Source organism: Rhinatrema bivittatum, chromosome 8, assembly GCF_901001135.1.
Source record: "Rhinatrema bivittatum chromosome 8, aRhiBiv1.1, whole genome shotgun sequence".
Classification (NCBI taxonomy): domain Eukaryota; kingdom Metazoa; phylum Chordata; class Amphibia; order Gymnophiona; family Rhinatrematidae; genus Rhinatrema; species Rhinatrema bivittatum.
In genome coordinates this window covers 172,444,173-172,470,573 of record NC_042622.1, presented here as the reverse complement: position 1 = coordinate 172,470,573, position 26,401 = coordinate 172,444,173, and the positions used below count along the sequence as shown (strand labels likewise).

General features: G+C 41.5%; 1 protein-coding gene across 30 annotated transcripts in view; it reads right to left on the bottom strand.

The window, feature by feature from the left end:
- The window catches only part of RPH3AL (rabphilin 3A like (without C2 domains)), a 262,037-nt gene that overhangs the window by 66,993 nt on the left and 168,643 nt on the right, over window positions 1–26,401 (bottom strand). For all 30 annotated transcript variants that reach the window (XM_029611428.1, XM_029611424.1, XM_029611443.1 and 27 more), the window contains one exon: window positions 3,937–4,111. In XM_029611428.1, coding sequence (XP_029467288.1) covers window positions 3,937–4,111 — 175 coding nt within the window. The remainder of the gene's footprint in view (window positions 1–3,936; window positions 4,112–26,401) is intronic.

The following is a 26,401-nucleotide window of genomic DNA, read 5'->3' as shown; positions in this document are numbered from 1 at the left end:
TTTAATACTGGACTGGATGCAGTAATTCCACAATGCAGTAGCATGGAGCGAGGAGCAAACTAATGAAAGCTTATTGCAGATCCTCTTGTTCAAAAGATTTCTCTCTGTGCCCCTTTCTGAGATCTCCATTTCCTTTAAGATAAGCCAAAAGGAGTAATCACTTGCAGAGGAGCCACAAGGCAGGTAACCAAAGCAGCAAACAAGGCTTTATGGGTCACAGACACTGGTGCATGCAAGGATGATGTAATTAGAGTCTTCAGCAAGCTGCTGATCCAGGATGGCAAGCAGCACCCCCAGAGAGTTTAGGTTTCCACTATTCATAGGTCAAAAATGGTTTTCTGCATCCTCCCCCCAGTATAAAACTTGTTCCAGATTCCCTGTCCGTAAAGAAAATGTTTTTCATGCCTATGAGAATAGCAAAAAAAACAACAAAAAACCCCAGAAAAAAACCTCACACACCACGGAAACAGGAGCCTATAATTGACCCCTCAAAGGTTTAGGTTTCTTTTTCCCTTGAACTCAAGTGTGGTTAATTCACCCTTTTCTGGTAAAGAGAGTCCTTCTAATGCAGGGGCCACAGTGACTTAAATCACAAAGAGTTATGCGCATAAACGTAGCATATATTATAGCAGGTTTTTTTTAAAAGTTCATTTATGTGCATACAACCTTTTGAAAATTCAGTCCTATGGAATGATTTTTCCAAGGAGTTGTGCATGTAAAAAGTAGCAATTTTCAAATCCCCAGTTTACTTTTTGAAAATTACCTCCAAAGAGTTTTGTTCTTTCAGCAGAAACTTAACCTGGAATCCCAGAAGATGTCAGCATAAAAAGAGCACTGAGTCCACTCATTCTCCCTCCCTCCAGCATTAAAGTCCCTTTATGCTGGTCCCATCTGCTTAAATTCTGACACTGTTTTGGCTCCTTTCACCTTTGCTAAATTTAAAACAAAAGCGCTTTGTCACGCAGCGCACTATCATACTGTGGAATCTGTTGCCAGAGGACGCGGTCAAGGCGACGAGCAGAGCCGGGGGTTTAAAAGAGGTTTGGGACAGGTTCCTGGAGGAAAAGTCCATAGCACGTTTATTAGCCAGGGAGACTAAAGAAAGCCACTGCGATCCCTGGGAGTGAGTAACGAGAAATAGATCTACTTTATGCGACTCTGCCAGACACTTACAACCTGGACTGGCCGCTGTCGGAAACAGGATACTGGGCTGAACGGACCTTCTTATGTCTGAGAACAAGTTCTCGCCCACATTCCCTTTGCACTTCCCTCCCTTGAGCTTCACACCACGCCCCTTGCTCTCCAGCTTCTATGGAAAATGCTGCTTTCTGGTAGCTTACTGATATTTGTATCACATCTCCCCGCTTTTCTTTTTTTTTTCTAGAGAGTACATCATTAGCTCCCACTCTCTCTGAACATTCACTATTTGGGGATTCTTCCTCTTTCTTGTCAAAGTGAAAGGTAAGAAGAAGAAAAAAAAAATGAGAGAGGTCACTATGGTTTTCTACAGCAGCAGTTGAAAAGGTAAGAACAAACAGGATTGGACCTGATTTTCAAAAGCATTTACACGCTTAAAATTGGGCTTTTCATGTGCCAATGCACTTTACCCCATGTAAGTGGGCTTTTGAAAATTGCTACGATATATGCCATTGAATTATCAACAGGTTTTACGCACGTTTGAAAATTGCTATAATACTATGTTACATTTACGTTCATTAACTCCTTTGAAAATTCATAAGGTACCAGAGTTTGCAGAAAAAGGAAGACAGTTTTTCCAGATATATTTCCCTAATAGAAGCTGGGAATGTAGTCAGAATAAAGAAGAACATAAGAAATTGCCATGCTGGGTCAGACCAAGGGTCCATCAAGCCCAGCATCCTGTTTGCAACAGAGGCCAAAACCAGGCCACAAGAACCTGGCAATTACCCAAACACTAAGAAGAACCCATGCTACTGATGCAATTAATAGCAGTGGCTATTCCCTAAGTAAAATTGTTTAATAGCCATTAATGGACTTCTCCTCCAAGAACTTATCCAAACCTTTTTTGAACCCAGCTACATTAAATGTACTAACCACATCCTCTGGCAACAAATTCCAGAGCTTTATTGTGCATTGAGTGAAAAAGAATTTTCTCCGATTAGTCTTAAATGTGCTACTTGCTAACTTCATGGAATGCCCCCTAGTCCTATTATTCGAAAGTGTAAATAACCGAGTCACATCTACTCGTTCAAGACCTCTCATGATCTTAAAGACCTCTATCATATCCCCCCTTAGCCGTCTCTTCTCCAAGCTGAACCCTAACCTCTTCAGCCTTTCCTCATAGGGGAGCTGTTCCATCCCCTTTATCATTTTGGTTGCCCTTCTCTGTACCTTCTCCATCGCAACTATATCTTTTTTGAGATGCGGCGACCAGAATTGTACACAGTATTCAAGGTGCGGTCTCACCATGGAGCGATACAGAGGCATTATGACATTTTCCGTTCTATTAACCATTCCCTTCCTAATAATTCTTAACATTCTATTTGCTTTTTTGACTGCTGCAGCACACTGAGCCGACGATTTTAAAGTATTATCCACTATGATGCCTAGATCTTAGGCTCCTAATATGTTAGGCTCCTAATATGGAACCTAACATCGTGTAACTACAGCAAGGGTTATTTTTCCCCTATATGCAACACCTTGCACTTGTCCACATTAAATTTCATCTGCCATTTGGATGCCCAATCTTCCAGTCTTGCAAGGTCCTCCTGTAATGTATCACAGTCAGCTTGTGATTTAACTACTCTGAATAATTTTGATTCATCCGCAAATTTGATAACCTCACTCGTCGTATTCCTTTCCAGATCATTTATATATATATATATATTGAAAAGCACCGGTCCAAGTACAGATCCCTGAGGCACTCCACTGTTTACCCTTTTCCACTGAGAAGATTGACCATTTAATCCTACTCTCTGTTTCCCGTCTTTTAACCAGTTTGTAATCCACGAAAGGACACCGCCTCCTATCCCATGACTTTTTAGTTTTCGAAGCTAATGGAAAAAAATATCAAATACGGTAAAACGGGGGGGGGGGGGGGGGGGGGGAGCTGGGGCAAGTGCAAAAGTGCCATTGTGAGAATCAGTGATGAAGGGGAGGAATGCATACAGGCTGACAAGGAAAAAGTGGAAATTGCTTAACAAATGGTTTTTTTGGCGTTCACTAAAGGGGGGCCAAGGATAGGACCACAGAAAATTGACACAAACACATTTCAGAAGGCCGAGTTTGTGAGGAGCTAGATAAAAAGAACGGGCTCAGATGGGATACCTCCAAGGGTATCAAGTTAATTTAGAGAAGTTCTGCCGGCTCCGCTGCCTGACCTTTTCAATGCTTCTTTAGTCAGGAGTAGTTCTGGAGGACTGGGAACAGGTGGATGTGGTTCTCCTTCACAAAAGTGGAAGTAAGGAGGAGACTGGGAACTACAGGATAGTTAATCTGACCTCTGTGGCGAGTAAATAAATGGAATCGCTGCTAAAATAAAAAGATAGTGCAGTCTCTCTGCAGGCAGCAGGAGCCTCCTTTTTTGGGCCTGCTTAGTGTTTCTCTCTCTCACACATACACACATTCTCTCTGTCACATGTTCACACACACACACACACACACACACACACACACACACACTCTTTCTCCCCAGAACGTAAAGAGTGCAGGCAGCAGTAGTCTCCTCCTTGGGCCTGCACAGCATCTCTCACACACAGATGCTCTCTCTCTCTCTCACACATACACATACTCTCTCACATGCTCACACATACATATGCTTTCTCTCTCACACATACACACACTCATACTTTTACAATTCTATGCTGTAAGTAAAAAGGATACGAGTCTTCCAGTTGTACTACAAAATCTGCGCCACACAAGCCATGGATTATGCCACTAACAAATGAGATTACTGACCTCTTCCTCTAACCCACGTGTAAACGCGGTTAGTGACAGCACCCTTCACCTCTGGCATGGAAGAGACTGCTTGCAGTGGCCCCAAATGTAGCTCATTCATTTTACTGGAGCTTTTTAAGGGAAGGATATACTTAGGCAACCCTTTATAGAACCAGGCACCAGACCGTTTCCAGACCTGCGGGAAAAAAATAAGTATGACATTTAACTAGATCACAAAGAACTGCATATTTGTATTTATTTATTTAAAAAATGCTTAGAGCCCGCAAAATCCAATACATCTTGTTCTGAGTGGGTAAGAAACTCAACATACCTAATATATAACATAGAATAAATACAAAACAATGAATCAAATAACAATAAACAACAAAAACAATTTAAAAAAATATATATTATCTTTGAAACATATGGAGCCCCTTTAAATAAAGGCTTTTGAGTCATGACAGAACTGCAGGCTTTTTCATTCATCTCCACAGCCAAAAGCAGAGAAAAGGCTATACAGCGTTTTGATAGATAGTGCCTCTGGAATGAATTACGTGATCTTAAAGTGCTCTGCAGCCGATCTTTGACGGCCAACTACATTTAATAATCACTTTTGAAAAGAAAATATACAGTATCAAATCACACAAATACCATAAGCAACAGTTATTTTTTGCCAAGAAAAAGCAGGATATTTTTGCAATTTTGCATTACAATAAATAAAACCCATTAGCACAAGTTTAATACAAGGAATCTTATGTGATAGATAAGTGGAGAGCAAACATGAAGGAAAGAAAGCAAGATCTGCAGAGGCAATTTGATTTTGTGCCTTGAGCTAGACTGTTGCATTTTCTGCTTTCATAGAGGTTGTACATCGCCTAGAGGACCTTGTTGTAATCTGGCAAGTAATTAAGCCTAAGTAAATAAATAATAATGAGCAAATGAACTGTTTTACTTCATTCAAAAAATAATTTAAAAAACCAATATTCAGAGAGGGGAAATAACCTGCAATAATTTATACCACTTGATCAGTCATAAGGAGGCTGCAGTTCCACATGGTTGTGCTTGGGCAGTTTATAAAATTAACTATAATGTCTAAGTGGCTCTTCTTACTATCTAATTCTCTAACTACCCAAATAAACCACAACGTGGCATCCTTTATGTATGTCACAATGATTTTCTATTAAATCATCTTCAATTATTTGGCATGGAGATGGGGAGAATTGTGAGGTTCCAACAGGCAATTCTCACCTCCTGCCAGCAGGGGCCTCTGTGGGTTTCTGGGACTATTTGGTCAGTCCTCTCAACTCCTTGGTGCACAATTCCTGCTGGCAGCCATCCTGTTTCTTGTTTGGACGCATACAGTTTCTAGACTTTCAGTCAGCAGGCTGCCAGAGCTTGGTTTTCATTCTCAAGTCTCTCATTGGAATTCTGCTTTCAGAGTTAATCTCGCTGTATTGACTCCAGCATATTCCTTGCTTTTTCAGACCTGCCGATTGATTTCATCTAGTCTGTTTCCAGTGTTTGCTTGTGCTTCCAACCTCATTCTTGCTTAGTCCTAGTTTTGGGCCCACTACCTAAGCCCTGACGGCCCCAGTACCTGAGGGGTCTACCCAAGGGAAAGGTGGCCATCACAGGAAGAAGTTGCCTTGCCGCTGTTCCAGTTGGAAACTGTCGGACTTGCCTTGCTACTATACCGGCCACTCTTGGCCTGGGGGTCGCACCTCCGGCTATGTCATCACAAGGATTTTTGGGACAGTTTTCAAACTGTCTGCCTTGGACAAAGTCTGCAGATGCTTTTTATCTACCGGCTTTGTATCAGTTTTCAAAGAGAAAATACATGCGTATATTCACTTTCAATCTTGCTGCAGGGAGTAGAGTGCCTGTAGACATTTGCACCTGCTTTTTGCGCAAGGGCCTTTCATCTGAAAAATAACACGCATACAGCTAAAAATGAGATCTCTCTGCGTTATTTTCCAATCCCATCCAAAACGCCCCCAGCAACGCCTCCTATACAATGCAACTAAAAGACTGTACATTATGGAACAGACTTTCAGCAGTACCCAGGAAGGGCAATTTACAGAGAGACTTTATATAGCAATGTCTCAGTTCCAGTCTTACTGGATCACAAATCACATCAAAAACACTTTTCTGTGATCTCTTACAGTTAGGTGAAATAGGATCTAACATTGAAACCAGTCCTCAACCTTCCCTGTCCCTGCAAAAGCCAGTCTGGTTTTCAAGACACTCCATATAAATATGCCTTTAAGAACCAGATTGATGCATGCAGTTATATTTCATGCATATTTCATCAGGGATGCCCTGAAAACCAGACCAGCTCAGCACCACTGATTGAGAACCCACATGTACTGGGGATAATTTTAAGACTGGCAAAGTCCGTAGGTACTTTTTACCCGCCGATTTGCAATAACTTTCGCACAAGTTATTACATTGAAAATTGCCTAAGGAAAATTATCTGTATATATTTCCACATACTTTGTGCGGATACTTTTTCTGAATTTACATAAGTATGTATCCAATTCCAAACCCTTTCCCCTATTGTGGGTAACAGCATGTGCTTCATGGCACTGATTATAGTCTCCATATGAACTTTCAGCAAGTCCCTTTCACTACATTAATTTATGTGTCCACTGATGTGACACAGGACGAGAGGCCTTTGTTTTTAGTTTATTTTGCCTGGGAATTTCAATGTTAGAACAAAAAAAAACAAGTCGGTGGAAAAATGGACTTTGATATAACACTTAGGAGAAAAATCAGTGGAAAAGTAATTTATTCTAACACTGAAATTCCCAGGCAAAATAAACTAAAAACTGAATCAAAGGTCCCTCCCTACATACGACCTATCCTTGACTCATAAATGACACCACAGATGCCACAGGTGAAGCCTGCAGTTGATAGAAGTTGTGGAGGTGGCCTTCCTTCTCTCACTCTTTTCCTTCTGTGATTACAAATCGTTTGGTTTGCAAGCTTTGGATGACTTCAGTGACAGAGACCCTGCACAAGGGCCATTGCCTGCAAACCGTTGAGGTCTTGCAGATAGTAAGGTTGTACTTGAGTGCACCCACGACTCTGTGCTCTATGGCCCAAATGAAAATTGGGCATGGATGACCGGGATGACCTTGCCACAAAGTTGGAATCTTGGTGTCCTTCATTCCTATGACCTGGCCTGCTCACAGAAGCTCAGCTTCCAAACTTTCAAAAGTAAATAGTGCAGGTAAAAGTACACAGCAAGTGGCACCACCTGTACTTTTACTTTTTCCAAAAGCTTATTGCACCGTTTTACCCACAGACATGACTTTGAAAATTACCTTCTCGAAATGGAAACTCGTGTTAGTTCACTTTTCACTGTGCATTTTCAGCATATGTTCACTATCATCCATACAGACCACTCAGGACCATGTGTTGTTCTTCAGTACAATTTCCTGTCAAAGCTATGGTTTAAAACCCTATATAGTTGCAAACCCTGTAATATTCTATGGATTACATACATTGAAGCTGCATAAAAAGCCCAGATGTAACAGATAAAAACTAGAAAAAAAATCCCAAACATGGGGGCTGTGCTGCCGTCTTCACGGTAACCTTCTGAAAATTAATCCTTGTTATGTTTACTTGAAGGTTCTTTTCTCTAATAACAATCAGCTTTTACTAATTGATGCAATGCCTAATGAATTGGAAATTTGCATGAATTAAATCAAAGCACATCAATCATAAAGCCCCTCGATAATTTTATCTGCAGTGCAATCACCCTTGATTTAAAACCAAAGGAAGCAGCATCTAAACGAAAGCAATCATAGAAAAGGTCCTTTTATCCTGCATCAATGATGAAACTTAATTGCCTTTTATTACTACTACTGCTATTATTAACAACTGTATTTAGGAATATTTTGTTGCACCAAATCACAACCTTTTTGTTGGAGGATGTTTTCATTACTTTTGTTCTTTCTGTATAAATACCTCCCTAAGCAGTAGTGGGAAGATAGGCAGGTACCAGTCTGCAAATGTTTACTACTGCAGTTCTGCAGCCTGGCTTCTTTAGCACACATCCCGCTGCACGGATTCTGTCTGGATGTCAATTTCGTGACCATTATTGCTTCAATATCTAAAGGTCTTCATTTGGCACATTAAATTTTGAAAAGCAATATAGATCTACAAAGCCGCGAGGGGCAATGCCTCTCTTTATATTAAACCTTTGCTCTGCAAGTTGGCATTCTTTGACCAAACAAGTCCACTTAATCGAGTTGCATGCCCAGTTGTTTGCAGTTTCTGGCCCGTTTCTTTGAAATGAACTTCAAATATTATTATGACTAGAAGAGAGAGTTGCCTCATGAAAGCCCTTTATTTTACACTGGCTTTCAAGTCGGGGTACCCATCTCTTTGGTAAGGACATTCCTTGTCCGTTTGTTCTTAATCTCAGTTTTAATATTTTTGTTTTATATATGGATTTTTGCTGAAGTACGTTTGTTTGATTTTATATTTATCTTTATTTTTTTAATTACTTATTACATGTTAGTCAGTTGCTCACCTCTGAGAATATTCTGTAATGATCACTAGATGAAGAGCATTTTTAAATAAATACTTATTGCTAGAGAAAAACCTGACTCCTCTCTGCTGCTGTCTCTTTGGGCCCTAGTGCATCCACTTTCACAAAATGCAAGAAAGAATGGAGACTCAGAGTGATCGCAAAGTAGATCCATTTACCTGTACCTCAATTTTCTCAAACAAAAATAAGTCAGTTCCAAATATTCCTCCCCCACTCCTGAATGCTGGTGTGTGGTGGAGCAGGTTTTTTTTATGGATTGTAAAATTAAAATACAATTTCAGAGTTGCAATGGTATTGCAAGTAGTCAAAAATATATGCAGCGTGGGAGCGGGGGAAGGCATGGAAGCTCTCCTTTGACTGCTACACAAGCTGTATTCAGATCACTGCATCTAAATTTATGAGATGTGGGGATGTAGCCGATGACAGCTTTAACTGTGTTTATTCTGCAGGAATCACTTCCCCATTAAACATGTTTACAGCTCCTGAGTGCTTCATACACCAAGCACACTGGAGCAATGTGTCATAATGTGGGGCTATCATTCAAATCTCTTAACATCTTCTGAAAGCCTTCTAAATGCCAAGCCATTTTTTTTTTAACAAGATGACACTGAAATCAGGAACTGGTCTGGCTTCTTAAGACTGATAAGTGTGTTGTGTCCTGCATTTCCAAAAGTTGCACCAAAACAGTAAACTAGCATCACCTTGGGCCACATAATCAAACTGCATGCAGTCACTAAATGTAGGACCAAAATGTGATTCACTGCATCTTCTCTTATCCATTTGGGGGGGGGGGGGGAGATGGGAGGTTAAAAAAAGAGTGAAATTAAGGGCCTCGAACCTCACCAAATTCTCTCATGATGTAAAAAAGATTCAGGCCCACTTTTGTGTGTCACAGGATTGAGACTACTGTTCTTCATATCTTCTCTTCGATTCCTATTCATCCCCAAAAGAGTGCTTAGCCTGAATTTAGAACCTCTACTGTGAAACTTGAACGTAAAGGGATTTTAATCCAATATCATAAGGAGTCATTATTTCACCTTATGGCATCTGCTTAACTCTCCCCTTCCTCCCTGCCCCTGTCCCCATTCCCACCTTCCAAATATCAGTTCTTGGCAGAACTGTAGTGAGACATTTTACTGCCTGGGGCAGGCGTGCACACTTATATTCACTCACTACCTCCACCCTGATCCTCTCTCCTGCTCCCTCCACGCTGATCTCCAGTCATCTTCCCCTCTGCCTCCCCACAACCCAGATGATAGGACAAAACTGGCACTCTTCATGGCTCTTCAGCTACTGCTGACCTAAATGTATAGTTCAATCATTTTTCCAACCCCCAAGGGACCTTGTATCCTCAGCAGCTGCCCCTCTCACCCACCTCTAGCTATGGCACTGGATATCAGCAGAAAGAAAAACAGATTTTTTTCCAGTCTAATGGGCCAATATAGCAAAGTTTTGTTATAGTGTAAAAATGGAGTTTTGTTTTGATGTTTTTCTCATTGAAAACACCAGGGGCCCAATATTCAAAGATATCCGGTTATCTAAGTTATCCAGATATTACTGATCTGGATAACTTAGAAGGGATATTAAGCAGCACGGTTATGCTGCTGAATATAACTGGATAAGCTCTAGGTATCCGGATAAATTATATCTGGATAACTTTAGACCTGCTATTGAGCAAGTCTAACTTATATGGTTAATTTAACCGGACAAGGCTGAATATAGGTACTTATCTGGTTAAGATAACTGGAAAAGAAGTGCTGCCCTGATCCGCCCATTGACTATCCAGTTATATACTTAGCCAGATAACTGACTTATCTGGCTACATGGCACCTGATCATGGCCGTTACATGATAGAGGTGTTAAAGGGGTACTTAAGGAAGATACGGCCATTGCGGAAAGAATAAACAAATTCTTTGCTTCTGTGTTTACTGGAAAGGATGTTGGGGAGATACCTGTTCTGGAGACTGTTTTCAAGGGTGACAAGTCAGATGAACTGAACCAAATCACAGTGAGCCTGGAAGATATAGTAGGCCATATTGACAAACTGAAAAACAGTAAATCACCTGGACCAGATGGAATACACCCCAGGGTTCTGAAAGAACTAAAAAATGAAATTTCAGATTTATTACAATTAATATGTAACCTATTATTAAAATCATCCATTGTACCTGAAGATTGGAAGGTGGCCAGTGTAACCCTGATATTTAAAAATGAATCTAGGGGTGATCCGGGAAACTATAGACCGGTGAGCCTGACTTCAGTGTCAGGAAAAATTGTGGAAACTGTTATAAAGAATAAAATCACAGAACATTTAGATAGACATGGCTTAATGGGACTCAGCTGGCATGGAATTACCCAAGGGAAGTCTTGCCTCACAAACCTCCTATATTTTTTTGAAGGGGTGAATAAACATATGGACAAAGTTGAACTGGTAGATGTGGTGTATTTAGATTTTCAGAAGGCATTCAACAAAGTCCTCTCATTAGGGGCTTCTACGAAAATTAAAAGTCATGGGATAGGAAGCAATGTCCTTTTGTGGATTACAAACTGGTTAAAATGGTCTGTTTTCACAATGGATAAAGGTAAACAGTAGGGTGCCTCAGGGATCTGTACTTGGACCACTGCTTTTTAATATATTTATAAATGATCTGGAAAGGGGTACAATGAGTGAAGTGATCAAATCTGCAGATGACATAAAATTATAAAGAGTAGTTAAATCTCAAGTGGATTGTGATAAACTGCAGGACCACCTTGTGAGGCTGGAAAATTGGGCATCCAAATGGCAGATGAAATTTAATGTGGATAAGTGCAAGGTGTTGCATATAGGGAAAAAATAACCCTTGCTGTAGTTACATGATGTTAGGCTCCATATTAGGAGCTACCACCCAGGAAAGAGATCTAGGCATCATAGCGACAATCCAGTGGGAACACTGAGAGGACAGGATCACCTTGCTGGTGGCTGGAAAGAATCAGTAAGAACTGCTTGGAGAAATTTTTAAAACTTAAAAAGTATTGCGGAGAAGTAAACTATTGGGGTATATTACTTAGTGTGTTCTTGTGTTTTGTTTTAAATAGGTAGTCAGAAAGTCGGGCTTCAAACAGAAGTTTGTGTGTTAGTATTCCCAACCCTCCTACCCCTTTCCCACCCACCTTAGCCCATCCTTTAATTTATAGGCAAATGTCACTTTCACACTTAAAAAAAAAAGCCTTTTAACTTAAACTCAGAAATTCCCCACACCTTATCAAGAGTTTGATCATTCCCTTGTAGGTCACTACAGATACATAGTGAGTACACTAATACATTTAAAGGACCTTAATTGTACATATTCCTACTCCCATAGCGACCTAAAACTTAACTAGGAACTGAACACATTTAAGATGAAGGCAGCAGTCCAGCAGCAAGAGGGGGGCCTCCCAATCTTTTGCATCGAGGGTCACATGTATGATATTTTACCCGCAGGTGAGAAATTGTATGTGTGCATTCAATGCAAAGAGCGCCTGTCTCTCAGAGAACTAGTCCGATCTCTGTAGGCTAGAGTAGCAGACCTGGAGGAGCTGAGACAGACAGAAAGGCATACAGATGAGACCTTCAGGGACTTAGTAGCCAAGTCCCAACTCCAGTCTGGCAGCCCTGGTGCTGCCTTGGAGGAGGAAGGTCTCATGATCGGAGAGCATCAACCTGGTGCAGCAGAAAATGATCCTGTAGCAAGGACCTGCTCTCCAGGTGGTGCATTGTCCTTTCACACAAAGGATGTGTCTCCCAGGGCTACTGCCCAGGAGGGGTGGGTTAGGTTGATCATCATAGTTGGTGATTCGAATATTAGGAATGTGGATAGCTGGGTGGCTGGTGGGCATAAAGATTGCCTGGTAACATGCTTACCTGGTGCGAAGATGGCAGATCTCACGTGTCACCTAAATAGGATTTTAGACAGTGCTGGGGAGGAGACGGCTATCATGGTGCATGTGGGCACCAAAGACATACGAAAATGTGGGAATGAGATTCTGGAAGTCAAATTTAGGCTCTTAGATAGAAAGCTGAAATCCAGAACCTTCAGGGTAGCGTTCTCTGAAATGCTCCCTGTTCCATGTGCAGGTCCCCAGAAGCAGGCAGAGCTCTGGAGTCTCAATGCGTGGATGAGACGATGGTGCAAGGAAGAGGTATTCAGTTTTGTAAGGAAATGGGGAACCTTTTGGGGAAGGGAAAGTCTTTTCCAAAGGGCATCCCGACAGTGAGGTTCCAATAATAAGAAAAGTAGTCCAAGTGCTATAATTAAAAACTCACCTGAGCTAAAAGATTCCAATGTATCCCTGTCAACTGAAAAGCAGAATGTAAATACAAACAAAAAACACACTTTGAAATGTTTGTATGCTAATGCCAGAAGTCTAAGAAGCAAGATGGGAGAATTAGAATGTATAGCAGTAAATGATGACATAGACTTAACTGACATCTCAGAGACATGGTGGAAGAAGGATAACCAATGGGACAGTGCTATACCGGGGTACAAATTATATTGCAATGACAGAGAGGAATATCTTGATGGCGGGGTAATGCTTTATGTCCAGGATGGCAAAGAGTCCAAAAGGATAAAGAGTCTACAAAATCATGAAGTGACTTGAACAGGTAAATGTAAATCGGTTATTTACTCTCTCAGACAATAAAAGGACTAGGGGGAACTCCATGAAGTTAACAAATCAGAGAAAATTCTTTCATCCAGCGCATAGTTAAACTCTGGAGTTCATTGCCAGAGGATGTGGTTACAGCAGTTAGTGTAACTGGGTTTAAAAAAGGTTTGGATAAGTTCTTAGAGAAGAAGTCCATCAACTTCTATTAATCAATAAGGGATCTATTTAATGTCAGAGTACTTGCCAGGTTCTTATGGCCTGGATTGGCCACTGTTGGAAACAGGATGCTGGGCTTGATGGACTCTTGGTCTGACCCAGTAGGGCATATCTTTTTACACCCTCTGAAGTAACTATTTCCCAGTTTTACCGCCTTCCCCAACTTTCGATGTCTCCGTAATTCTACGTAGTTAAATGACACCTATACAGTTCTCCTGTACATAGTCTCACCCTATTCTTTTTGTATTCTCCCCTTACCTCCTTCTAACTATGCTTTCCCCTTCCCCTCCTACCCCTTGCCCACCCTCCCCCTCCCCTCCCCCCCTTTTCCCCCCCCCCTCAATTCGGCTCCCATGGCTTCATTTTTTCTGTACTGTTTTATTTGTTCACTTTGTTATAATGTTTTATTGTTTTATTGTTATATTATATTATATTGTTATATTGTTTCATTGTATCTCCCACCTGAGTTCTTTGTAAACCGGCATGATGTGCTTCACGAATGTCGGTAAATAAAAGTTAATAAAATAAATAATAAATATCTTATGTTCTTATATAAATCCTACTTATCTGGTTAAGTAGTGTTTCAATATTGGGCCCCAGGTTGTTTTCATACATAAACAATTCCTGCACTTTTTTCCAGCAGGTTTAATGCTCCGGCTTTGTCAATGTTCACATCATCAAGTCCCCAAAGGGTTTGGGTCGGGCTGAGCAATTAGCCCCTCACCTCTCAATCTCAGTCAAAAATGGACCATCCTGAATTCTTGGCTCAGACTCTCCAGTTGGATTTTAGCCAAAGAAAGGCTGAAAAATGACAGCAAAGTACATCAAGAATGAGATCTTAAAAAAAAAAAAATAAATAAATCTTTCAAGCTTGTAAAATCGCCTGTTGTATGCAAGGGATGATAAATAAAAGGCATGTGCTGATCATTTAGAAAGAACCCAGGTCAAACCGAAACATTCAGCCACAAATTCACCAACTAAACCATGGCACACAACTGAAAATTGGAGAATTCAACTGGCTAAGTTGGGTCTTCTGGTTGCATATAAAAATGTCAGCAGTCTGTTCTGCTAGATCACGTTAGGCTGGAGTTTAACCTCCGATGAGCCACCGGCTTTCCTTAGATTTTTAAACGAGGAGCACTTGCAGCAAAAACATTCTGAAAGGGAGACATCTCCAGCCAGGGTAATGTATCATTAAAATTAAGGACAGTAACCTTCTTCCAACATTTCTTATAAGATGAGTTCAGACGGGAAAAAAAATACGACCTATTGTTTTTTGTATCTTTAGGGTCTTGTTTGTAAGCACCTGTCACAATCAGAGCAGTTTCCCTGAAATCACCTCCATACCCAAGAGCCAACATGGTAAAATGGAGATACGCCACCTGACCCGAGACCTGCAACTGGGGTGAGGAGCAGACCATGCAATGCTTTTTGGGCTGCTCACTGCTTCATTACAGCCGCTGCACAGGGTGGGAATCTTGCTGAGGCCAAGTCACAAAAGCTGAAATGTGCTTTGGGGGTGGATGCAAAAAGACAATGACAACATGTCCTATCTGCCATTTTTACTCTCCAACCATGTAAATTTCTCTCTTCTTATTAGCAATTCAATATCTGTATCAGCCCTGAGATCAATAGTTTCAAATGCGCATTTTATTGCCTGTGTTGCTGGTCACGTGCCTGATGTGCTATTAATCTGTCGTAAGCACACCCCGAAAAATCTGGAGCCCTATGCTTGGAGGTCAGCGTTTTAAAGTGCTATATTGGACTGCATCGAGTATTGAACTAACAACTAAAGCCATGAGAGTGAGCCATAGTGGATTAATATTTTGAAAGTAAAAAGTCAATAGATTTAAAACCAAAACAAAAAAGCCCAGCACCCAGGGTGAAGGGCACATATACTTTGTGGCCCTCAAGGAACAGAGTTGGATGCCCCTGTTGTAACCGATTCTGGATCAGACTACATACAGCGCACCTTCATCAGCATTACATCATTCATTTCACATAATCCAAAACTAAAATACCCTATTTTATGGTGCAGCTTTATCTTTTGTCTGTTTTTGTACAACTAAAAGTCAACAAACAAGTTGTAGGTGAAGCCTTGTTTTACAGGACTTAATATGCTTTTTTAAATTGGCTTTTGAGAGTTATGCTCCCTTTATTAGGTCAATGCAGCGTGAGCTGTGGTAGAGGTTACCTGAGTATGCCAGTAAAATGTAGAATAATTACACCAGTGTTTTTCAGTCTCAGTGTCACAACCCAGTTCTGGACCATGGCATACAAGTCAGCGGGTCCCTGCAGCTGTTCTGGCAGGGGAGGGAGGAAGGGCAGTGTGTGGCAGCATTCTGCTGCCAACTCGCAACTCAGTGCAGCTGTTAAGTTTGGCCCACACGGTACCCATACTCTACACTCTTCATGCAAGGATCGCCAAATAGCGCCGGAGTACCAGCACCAGGTGGCTCAGGCTGACTGTGAGCCACATGGCGATGCAAGGCAGCAGGAGCTTTGGAAACAGAGACAAAAGTGAGCAATGGGGGTTGGGTAAATGGCAGCGAGAGCTAGCAGCCCGCTGGACTTATGTCACCAGAGGTTAAGACAGCTGTTTCTAAACAAAATTATCTTTTTTTTTTTGTCAATTGACATTTCCATATCACAAAAATCTTTTTAAAAAGGCAAAAAAGTAGATATCTGTGATGAAGATATCTGTTGTTATATTATATATCTGCAAGGCCTCTTGATGAGATTAAGTCATATAGGGCAGGGGTGGCCAACTTCTGGCCTCGAGAGCCACAAACAAGCCTAGTTTTCAGGATATCCCTAATAAATATGTATGAGATAAATTTGCATACAATGAAGGCAGTGTCTGCAAATCTAGCTCATGCATATTCACTGTGGATATCCTGAAAACCTGGCCTGTTTGTGGCTCTTGAGGAACGGAGTTGCCCCCCTGAAATAGAGCCAAAAAAGGAAGAAAACCCTTAGTACCTGTAGCCCACAGTACTGCTAATGTTATGCATTATTTTTTGCTTTCCATGGTATAATCATGGTACCCTATGAGGAAAGGCTAAAGAGGTTAGGGCTCTTCAGCTTGGAGAAGAGACGGCTGAGGGGAGATATGATAGAGGTCTATAAAATAATGAGTGGAATGGAACGAGTAAACGTTAATCAGTTGTTCACTCTTTCGAAAAGTACAAAGACCAGGGGACCCACAATGAAGTTACTGGGTAATACATTTAAAACTAAGAGAAAATATTTTTTACTCTATGCATATTTAAGCTCTGGAATTTGTTGCCAGAAGATGTGGTGACAGCTATTGGTTTAATTGCATTTAAAAAAGGTTTGGACAAGTTCCTGGAGGAAAAATCCATTAACCATTAAGGTGACGTTGCAGAAATCCACTGCTTATTCTTCAGATAAGCAGCTTGGAATCTCCTGCCAGGTACCTGTGACCTGGCTTGGCCACCGTTGGAAACAGGATACTGGGCTTGAATGACCTTTGGTCTGACCCAGTATAGCAAGTCTTATGTTCTTAATTAGGGCTTTGTTTTTAGGTGTTTATAAATTCTAACTTAGGTGTCTTTCCCAGCTAATTAGAGCAATGCTTCTCAACCCAGTCTTTTGGGACTCATCTAGTCAGGTAGGTTTTCAGGATATCCATACTTAATATGCATGAGATAGATCTACATATAATAGAGACAGAGCATGCAGGTGGATATCCTGAAAACCAGGCATGTTTGAGGCTCTTAAGGAAAGGAGTTGGTCACCCCTGTCTTAGTACCTCAGGCCCTTAAACAAGCCCTCAATCCAATGCTCAGGGCACATCTAACCAGTCAGGTTTTCAGAATATCCACAATGAATATGCATGCTTTGCTTCCATTGTATGTAGATCCATCTCATGCATATGCAGTATGGATATCCTGAAAACCTGACTAGCTAGGTGTGCCCCGAGGACTGGGTTGAGAAGCACTGAATTAAAGGATTGCTGAAGGTGCCAAAAAATCAGCATTTTATCAGTGGTGCTGGGTACCTTTTCCAGTTAATTAAAATATTCTGCTTGCTATGTTATAAAATGCAATATTTTCTGTATTTCATTTACTCTAAAATAAAACATTTATCCCAGGGCTTCCCAAACCTGTCTTGGGGGACCCCACAGCCAGTTGGGATTTTAGAATATCCACAATAAATATACATGAGTTATATTTGCATGTTATGGAGTCTCAGTCTCAATATATGCTGATTTAGGAACATGACTGAAGAAAGTGACCACATGGCCCATCTATCCAATTAATTTAGCATTATAATTCTCATCACTTCCTTAGAGATCCTCTGAATTTTTCCCCTGCTTTCTTGATTTCAGATACTGGTTTTGTCTCCACCACTTTCACTAGGAGGCTGTTCTACCATCCTCGCTGTAAAGAAATATTTTCTAAGATTACTCCTGAGTCTACCCCCTTTCAACCTCATGCATGACCCCACATTCTTGAGACTCCTTTCCATAGAAAAAGGTTCACCTCCTATGCATGGAAACCTTTGATATTTGAACGTCTCTATCATATCTCCCTTATCTCGCCTTTCCTCTAGGGTGTACATGTTTACATATTTAAGTCTATCCCCAAATGCTTTAGAATGAAGACCACTGATCATTTTAGTAACCACCCTCTGGTCACCTCCATCCTGTTTATATCCTTTTGAAGGTGTGGGCTCCATAATTGAACAGAGTATTCCAAGTGAGGTCTCACCAGGGACCTATACAGGGGCAATATCACTCCCTTTTTCTGCTCACCATTCGTCTTTCTACGTAGCCAAGCATTTTTCTTTTTTTTTTAATTTATCAAATTATTTTACAATATTTATCAAGCAAACACACTTGAAATGCAAAAACACATTTTCAGGCATAAATTTCACATCAAAATGGAGGAAAAACTTTTTTTTGGTAACAAAATGATACATGTTACATTTTAGACCACTATAGGGACCAATCATGACTCCTGATATCCACAATCCAAAGGAAATAACAAGAAATTTAACGGTTACCGGTCAAGATCAGTTTGCGCTCCATAATACTTCCTTAACCAGAGACTGGAAGCTGGCCTAAATCCTCCCCTTTATTTCTAAGGAAATTTACTGAGAGAGAAGAAAGAAAATTGGTATGAAACCCCTTGATATTTTAACATGCATTTACATGGAAATTTAAGAACATATAATGCTCCCAATTGCTGTACTCTTGGTCTTAACAGGAATTGGCGCCTGCGCTTCTGCCTGGATAGATCCGGGAACATCAGAATTTTACATTTCAAGAAAAGTTCCTTTCGATGTTGAAAGTACTTTTTGAAAATCCATCCCTTGTCTGAATCAAGTAGAAATGTAACACTCAAGGTAGATGGCACTGCTGTTCCTTCGTCCGACTGTTCCAATAAATCAGAAATATTCATCTTTGCTAACTCTTTCGCTTGAGCCTTATCTTCTTCCTGAGCTGTAACCTTCTTAGTTGTTGGCATGTAATACACTTTAGCAACTATAGGAAGCGGTTTTTCTGGAATCTTTAAAGATTCTATTAGATACCTTTTCCAGATATCCTTAGGAGAAATATATGGCATCTTCGGAAAAAGTATAACACGTATATTCTTAGCACGAGCCATATTTTCCAGATTCTCCAACTTGAAATTGAATGAATTATTTTCTTTTATGATTTCTTGTTGGGTAAGAATTAAATTTTCAATTTTTGTATTTTGTGAATCTTGAATCTTTTTAACTTCACCCAAATCTTTTTCTGCTAATCCCAGTCTTTTATCCATTTCTTGTACCATTTTAGAAATAATGATAATTTGCGAAGAAACATTACTGTTCAATATATTAATTGCTTCCCAAATCGTTTCAAGGCTAAACTCCAAAGGCCTCACCAACTCTGTTAAGTGAAATGGAGGATGTTTGGGTTCTCTCTCACAGCCCTGGATTAAAGCAGTTGGAGCAGCATTTTCACCCGGATACAAAAAGGCCTCTCCCACCAACAGCGAGGGCTCCAGAACAAGAGACTCACCCAGGACTCCCTCCGAGTCCCTCCAATGATGTTGGGGCCGGGCCTCTGCTGGATTTTCGAGCGCTGATCTTACAACTGGAGATAAAGTTGTCATTAGCTCAGGGGAGGTTGCAGGCTCTTCTTCCCCCTGCTCCACTCCCATGGGCCCCACCTGCACTTGAGGTGAGGATGTCTCCGGGGCTAGACCCTCCCTCGCCCTGCGTTTGCGGACCGAATGCGGCATATTCCACGAAGAAAAAAGAATCAGGTAAAGAGCAAGACGCCCAAGCAACCCGCTGTGCCGCCAACTTGGGTCACGTGGTCATTTAGATTCAAGCCAAGCATTTTTCTGACTTTTACCATTGCTTTATCCATCTGTTTGGTCACCTTAAGATCATCAGATGCAATTATCCCCAGATCCCGCTCTTCCTCTGTGCTTAGAAGAATTTCACCTCCAATACTGCAGCAATCCCTTGGGTTTTGCATCCTAAATACATTTCTTTGCATTCTTTAGTATTAAATCTTAGCTGCCAGATCTTAGACCATTCCTCAAGTTTTGCTAGATCCCACCTCATATTTTCCACTCCTTCTTGGCTGTCCACCCTGTTACAGATTTTGGTATCATTAGCAAGATGCCAAAACTTTCCTGACAACCTTTCCATTATGTCACTCACAAAAATGTTGAAAAGAAACAGACCAAGGCCTGATCCCTGAGGCACCCTATTAGTAACATCCCCCTCTTCAAAGAAAACTCCATTTACTGCTAAGCTTTGTCACCTTCCACTCAGCCAGTTTCTAACCCACTCAGTCATGCATCCCTACCAAGGGTCCAAAATATTTCTGTGCAGAACCATACCAATGGCCTTGCTGAAATCCAAGTAAACTACATCTAGCGATGTCCCTTGATTCAACTCTCTGATCACCCAATCAAAGAAATTGATCAGATTTGTCTGACAAGATTTACCTCTGGTAAAACCATGCTGTCTCGGATCTTGCAATCCATTGGATTAAAAAAATTGCACTATCTTCTGTTTTAGCAGCATTTCCATTAGTTTGCTCACCACAGAGGTCAGACTAACCGGTCTGTAATTTTCAGCCTCCTCCTTACTTCCACTTTTATGAATAGGAACCACATCTACCCCTTTCCAGTCCTCTGGGATTACTCCAGACTCTAAAGAAGCATTGAAAAGGTTAGCAAATGGAGCTGCCAGGACATCTCTAAGTTCTCTTAGTACCCTCGGATCTATCCCAGCCAACTCCTCACGAACCCATGTTCTGAAAATTGATTTGAGGTTTACCTCACTTCCAATCTTATTTGTGTTTGTTTTATGCGGTCCTGCCCCAGGCTCTTCCACAGTGAAAACAGAACAGAAATATTTGTTAAGCGATTTTGCTTATTCCTTATCAGCCTCTACATATTCCTCCCCCTTCAACTTTGAGTCTCACAATGCCACTTTTGCACTTTCTTTTATCACTAAAATATCTTAAAAAGAAACGTCTTGCCCCCCCATTTTACCATATTTGCTGTTTTTTCTTCTATTTGAATTTTTGCATTCCTGACTACTTTCCTAGCATCTCTTAATTTTTCCAGATATTGTCGCCTGTCTTCCTCTTTCTGCAATCTCTTATAGATTATGAACACTAACCTTTTCTCCCTTATGTTTTCAGCCACTTTAGAAAACCATAATGCTCTCTTTTTCCTCTTCCCTTTACTTTCCTAACAAAAAGATAAGTTGCCCTTATATCATCTCCTTTTAGTTTTGCCCACTGCCCTTCTACTTCCCCTAGATTTTCCCATCCAGTTAACGACTCCTTGAGGTAGTTCCCCATTTTGAGAAAGTTAGTTTTCCTGAAGTCTAGGACCCTCACCTTAGAATGAACCTTCATCTCTTGCGTCCTAATAGTGAACCACACTATCCGATGGTAACTGGTTCCCAGATGACCACTACAACATCAGAAATACCGTCCCTGTTGGTAAGCCCTGGGTCTCATGCACATTCATTGTGGACATCCTGAAAAACTGGCTGGCTGTGGAGTCCCCAGGACAGGTTTGGGAAGCCCTGATTTATCTATTGTTCAATCGCAAAAAGATTTAAAAAAACAGACATACAATAGCTTTGATTTCTGTAATTTAGGAAAGCCCTCTGTTCCCCAACCACAGCCCAGCAAGAGGACAGATTGAAAAAGTTCTGGGCAGGCAGTGTTTATTCAATAAAGACTGATTTCATATTTTCACATGGGGTGTTTTATCAGCATTTGTATGTTAAACATTCAAAAGCCATAGGTAAAATAATGTTTTCTCGGTATTTCTTCCATCAGCTGCAACCAAAGGCCAATGAAAGAGCTGATAAATTGTTGCTATTAATATGACATTAGCCTGCTGCTGAAAGTCACCTATAATTGCGTATAGGATGGCTCATGAGGACTGCACTGTGACCTTGAAACAAAACATTGTGTACCTCAATTATAAATAATCTCCCATAGACTAAGTCTAGACTCAAAACATTTACGCACAATGTACAAATAGATACATATACTAATTCACTCACTGCATCAGAGGAGACCATAAGAAATGAGCCACTGCACTGCATGAGTGATTTGGAAAGTTATGCATCCATTCTCTTAGAAACAGGCTCGGAGGGCAGATTATGACTGTAAGGCCCATCAAGTCTCTACCCAGTTTAATTCCTGGTGCAGTGCTACAGACCGGACCATCGTTGGACAACTTCCTGTGATACTTATCCTTCATGCTAGGGAAGGTTGGGGGTCCCATACTGTTGTTACTATGTGCTCATACTGCACTGCCTGCTCGGATTTTCAGCTTTTTGCTTTCCTAGCATATTGTACGGGTCTTGTGGCTGCCACCCCCTCCCTTAAACACACATTAGGGCAAGCTAGGCCATTATTGGTTAGCTCATGGTGTGTGTGGACACGTCCAGTGGAAGAAGGGGAGCCAGAGAGGGTCCAAACAGTGTGTGGCTTGCTCCTCTTGCCTCTGTTCTCCCGTGTCATCACTGCAAGGTTGTTTTGGTGCCTTGCACAGTATTTTGCCCTGCCCATTCTGAGAGCTCTGGCTACAGACCTCAGTGACTCCCTAGCTTTCTGCTCATGTCTAACCAAGGGGATTAAAGTAGTCAGCATTCTAATATATATATTTAGCAACTTTGCAGTGAATTGATTTGCTTTAAAAGTGTTTTCTTTTTTTATGCAGCTCATTTATAAATAATAAGATACAAACTTTGGCCACAGACCACATGAAAACATAAAAAGTGCCTTACTGGATTAGACCAATGGTCAATCAAGGCCAGGTGTCCTGTCTCCAGAGGTGGTTAATAAGGGTCAAAGCAATGATGGCAGAAAAAGACCACACAGCCTATCTAGTCTGCCCATCCACACCAACTGCTCAGCTCTACAATCCCTACCACTCCCTCAGATACCCCTGTGCATCTCCCAAGCTTTTTTGGAATTCAGATACTGTTCTTGTCTCCACCACTTTCAATGGGAAGCTGTTCCATGCATCCACCACCCTCTGTATAAAGAAATATTTTGAAGATGTACCTGGTGGCTTCTAATGGGGAGATGCTTTCCCTTTTAACCATTCCCAACAAACAGAAGTTGCATTCCTTGAGGTCCATATTCAAAAGCCATTTAGACAGATAACATTAAGTGAAGACCTAAAGTAAGTTATCTGGCCTGGTGGGGAAAGATAACTAGCTACCTAACTGGATATCTTCACAGAGATCTGGTTAAGTAGAGATGTGTAAAATGGAAAAACACTACATATGTAAACTGCCCTTGGCTCGTTTCACTTGCTTCTCTTTCCAAAATACAGATGAGGCCCTTTTGTTCTTACATCTTCCACCCCTGCAAAGTCCTCTAAAGTATCCTTACATGGCCTGGCCCGCCAACACTATTACCAATGTCAGTAATTTTTAAATTTTACCCCTCAACACTAGTTATTTTTATTTATTTATTTATTTAGCTTTATATACCGACTTTCAAAATAATATCAAGGCGGTTAACAATGATTAGAACTTGCAGTAGCAAAATTCATAAAAACCAAGAACTCGTAAAACAGGTAACTTACTAAAAACTCACTAAAAGTTACATAGTTGATTCCAATATAGTAATAAGCTAAAAATAAATAAAATCCATTAGATTAAAACTTAAAACAAAAAACAAAATAAAAGTCTTAAAACCTACATATTCCCATTTAAGCCCTTCTAGCTACCCCTCTATAATTAACCAGGCCTAAACCATGGCAGTTCTTGTCCTGTTTTACGGCTTATTATCCCAGTGAACCCTTATCTCCTATTGTCATCCATTAGCAAAGTAAGAGAAAGAAGGAATCAATTGACCTCATTAAAAGCTCGTTGAAAAAGCCAGGTCTTAATCTGCTTTTTAAAGCTATTGATATTCTCCTCCAATCGAATATCAACCGGAAGGGAGTTCCACAACCCAGGACCAGCCAGGGATAATGCTCTCTCTCTAACGGAGCCTAAGTGGGCTAGTTTGGGTGATGGGATTGAAAGTAGAGCTTGCCCAAGTGATCTCAAATTTCGTACTGGGACGTGAATACGCAGGGATGCATTAAGCCATTCAGAATTGTTTCCATATATAGCTTTGTGAATTAAAGTAAGGCACTTAAAGTGAATGCGAGACTGAACCGGCAGCCAATGCAGCTTCATCAACACTGGAGAAACTAGTGGTTTAAAAGTTGCCCAGTTCTCACCCATTCCACCCCCAACACCCCATCTCGATTCCCCCCAATCCCTGCCGGGAATGATGTATTACCTTACCGGCTCCTAGTGCTTTCTGCTGTTGAGTCTGACAGATTCAGCGCTGGAGCGGGTAAGGTAATGCCTCGTTCCTGGCAGGGAATGGGGGAATCAGCTAGAGATGTACATTCATTTGGAATGGTTTGGGGGAAACGAAAAATGAATTAAAACTTTCCAAAATTTCAGAAAAATTGATTTTTCGGGTTAGCGCACGATAACTTTGACTCGTTAGTGCGCATTAACCTGAAATTCAGGGCCCCTAGAAAAAAAACCCCAAACCATGGAAAAAACGAAATTTCCCACAGGGAGGGAGCCCTGAAACAAAGCCTGAGACAATAAAAAAAACGATGCACATCTCTAGAATCAGCAACTTTTAAACCACAGGTGGGTGGAGAGGTCTGGGGGTGGATAAGATTTAAAAATTGACATTGGTAATAGGGTTGGTGGGCTGGGACATGTAATAGCAAATGTTGCTTACCTGTAACAGGTTTTCTCACAGGATAGCAGGATGTTAGTCCTCACATATGGGTGACATCACAGGATGGAGCCCAATCACGGAACACTTTTGTCAAAGTTTCTAGAACTTTGACTGGCACCTACTGGGCATGCCCAGCATGGCACTAAACCTGCAGCCAGCAGGGGTCCCCCTTCAGTCTTGTTTAAAGCTACAGGAAGTGCCAAAAAATAAAAGAAGAAAACGTAACGAACCCAACACCACGGGGTGGTGGGCGGGTTTCGTGAGGACTAACATCCTGCTGTTCTGTGAGAATACCTGTTACAGGTAAGCAACATTTGCTTTCTCACAGGACAAGCAGGATGGTAGTCCTCACATATGGGTGAGTACCGAGCTGAGGATGTCCGAGAAATGCACCAAATGTATCCAAGATGTGCAATAGGCACAAGGACTGGGGTGGAATTTGGTAGAGGGCATCCTGGACCCTAACAGGCAGGCAGAAGGGTATTGGTACGTCAAGTTGTAAAAATGTTGCGCAAGACAGACTGGCCGAAGATGGAATCTTGTCTTCCGGTCTTGTCTAAGCAATAATGGGCTGTAAAGGTATGGAGAGAACTCCATGTAGCAGCCCTGCAAATGTCAGAAAGCGGCACCGATCGTAGGTGTGCTACTGAAGTCGCCATGGCTCTCACAGAGTGTGCTTTAACATGGTCTTGAAGTAGAATGCCTGCTTGATGATAGCAAAAGGATATGCAGTCCGCTAACCAAGAGGAGAGAGTCTGCTTACCCACAGACTGCCCCAATTTGATGGAATGGAAAGAGACAAACAATTGAGTGCTTTTCCTGTGGGCAGCCGTATGGTCTAGATAGAACGCTAGAGCCCGTTTACAGTCAAGGGTATGCAGAGCCTGTTCTCCTGGATTGGAGTGGGGCCTGGGAAAGAAGGTAGGTAGTATAATGGATTGATTAATGTGAAACTCCGATACTACCTTAGGTAAGAACTTAGGGTGAGTGCGGAGTACTGCCCGGTCCTGCAAAAGTTTAGTGTAAGGCGGATAGGTAACTAGAGCCTGTAACTCACTAACTCTGCGAGCAGATGTGATTGCCAAAAGAAAAATCACTTTCCATGTGAGAAAGCGAAGATCACAGGATTGGAGAGGCTCGAATGGTGGTTTCATGAGCTGACCCAAAACCAGATTGAGGTCCCAAGAAGGGGCCGGAGGGTGCAGTGGAGGCTTGAGGTGAAGCAAGCCCTTCAGAAAATGTGTTACAAGGGGTTGTACTGAAATAGGAACATCCCTGACACCTCTATGGAAGGTGGCCACCACACTGACATGCATTCTGATGGAGGAGGTTTTTAGACCTGATTCTGACAAGTGCCAGAGATAGTCTAGAAACTTCATGGTGGAACAGGTAAAGGGATCAAGGGATTGAGAAGAACACCATGATTTAAACCTGTTCCATTTGTAAAGATAAGATTTTCTTGTGGAAGGCTTTTGTGAAGCAATTAGGACACGGGAAACTGGCTCCGAAAGGTTAAGTGGCTGAAGAATTAACCTTTCAACATCCAGGCCATCATAGACAAGGCCTGAAGATTGGGGTGGTGTAGGCACCCGTCATTCTGAGTGATCAGAAGCGGGTACTTTCCCAAGGGAATGTGCCTGTGAATGGAGAGGTCCTGAAGTATTGGAAACCACACTTGGCGAGGCCAGTGATGTGCTATCAGGATCATGCTTCCCTTGTCCTGAAGTAACTTCACGAGAATCTTCGAGAGAAGTGGAAGTGGAGGGAATGCATATAGGAGACCAGTTGCCCATGAGAGGGAGAACGCATCTCTTGGCTGA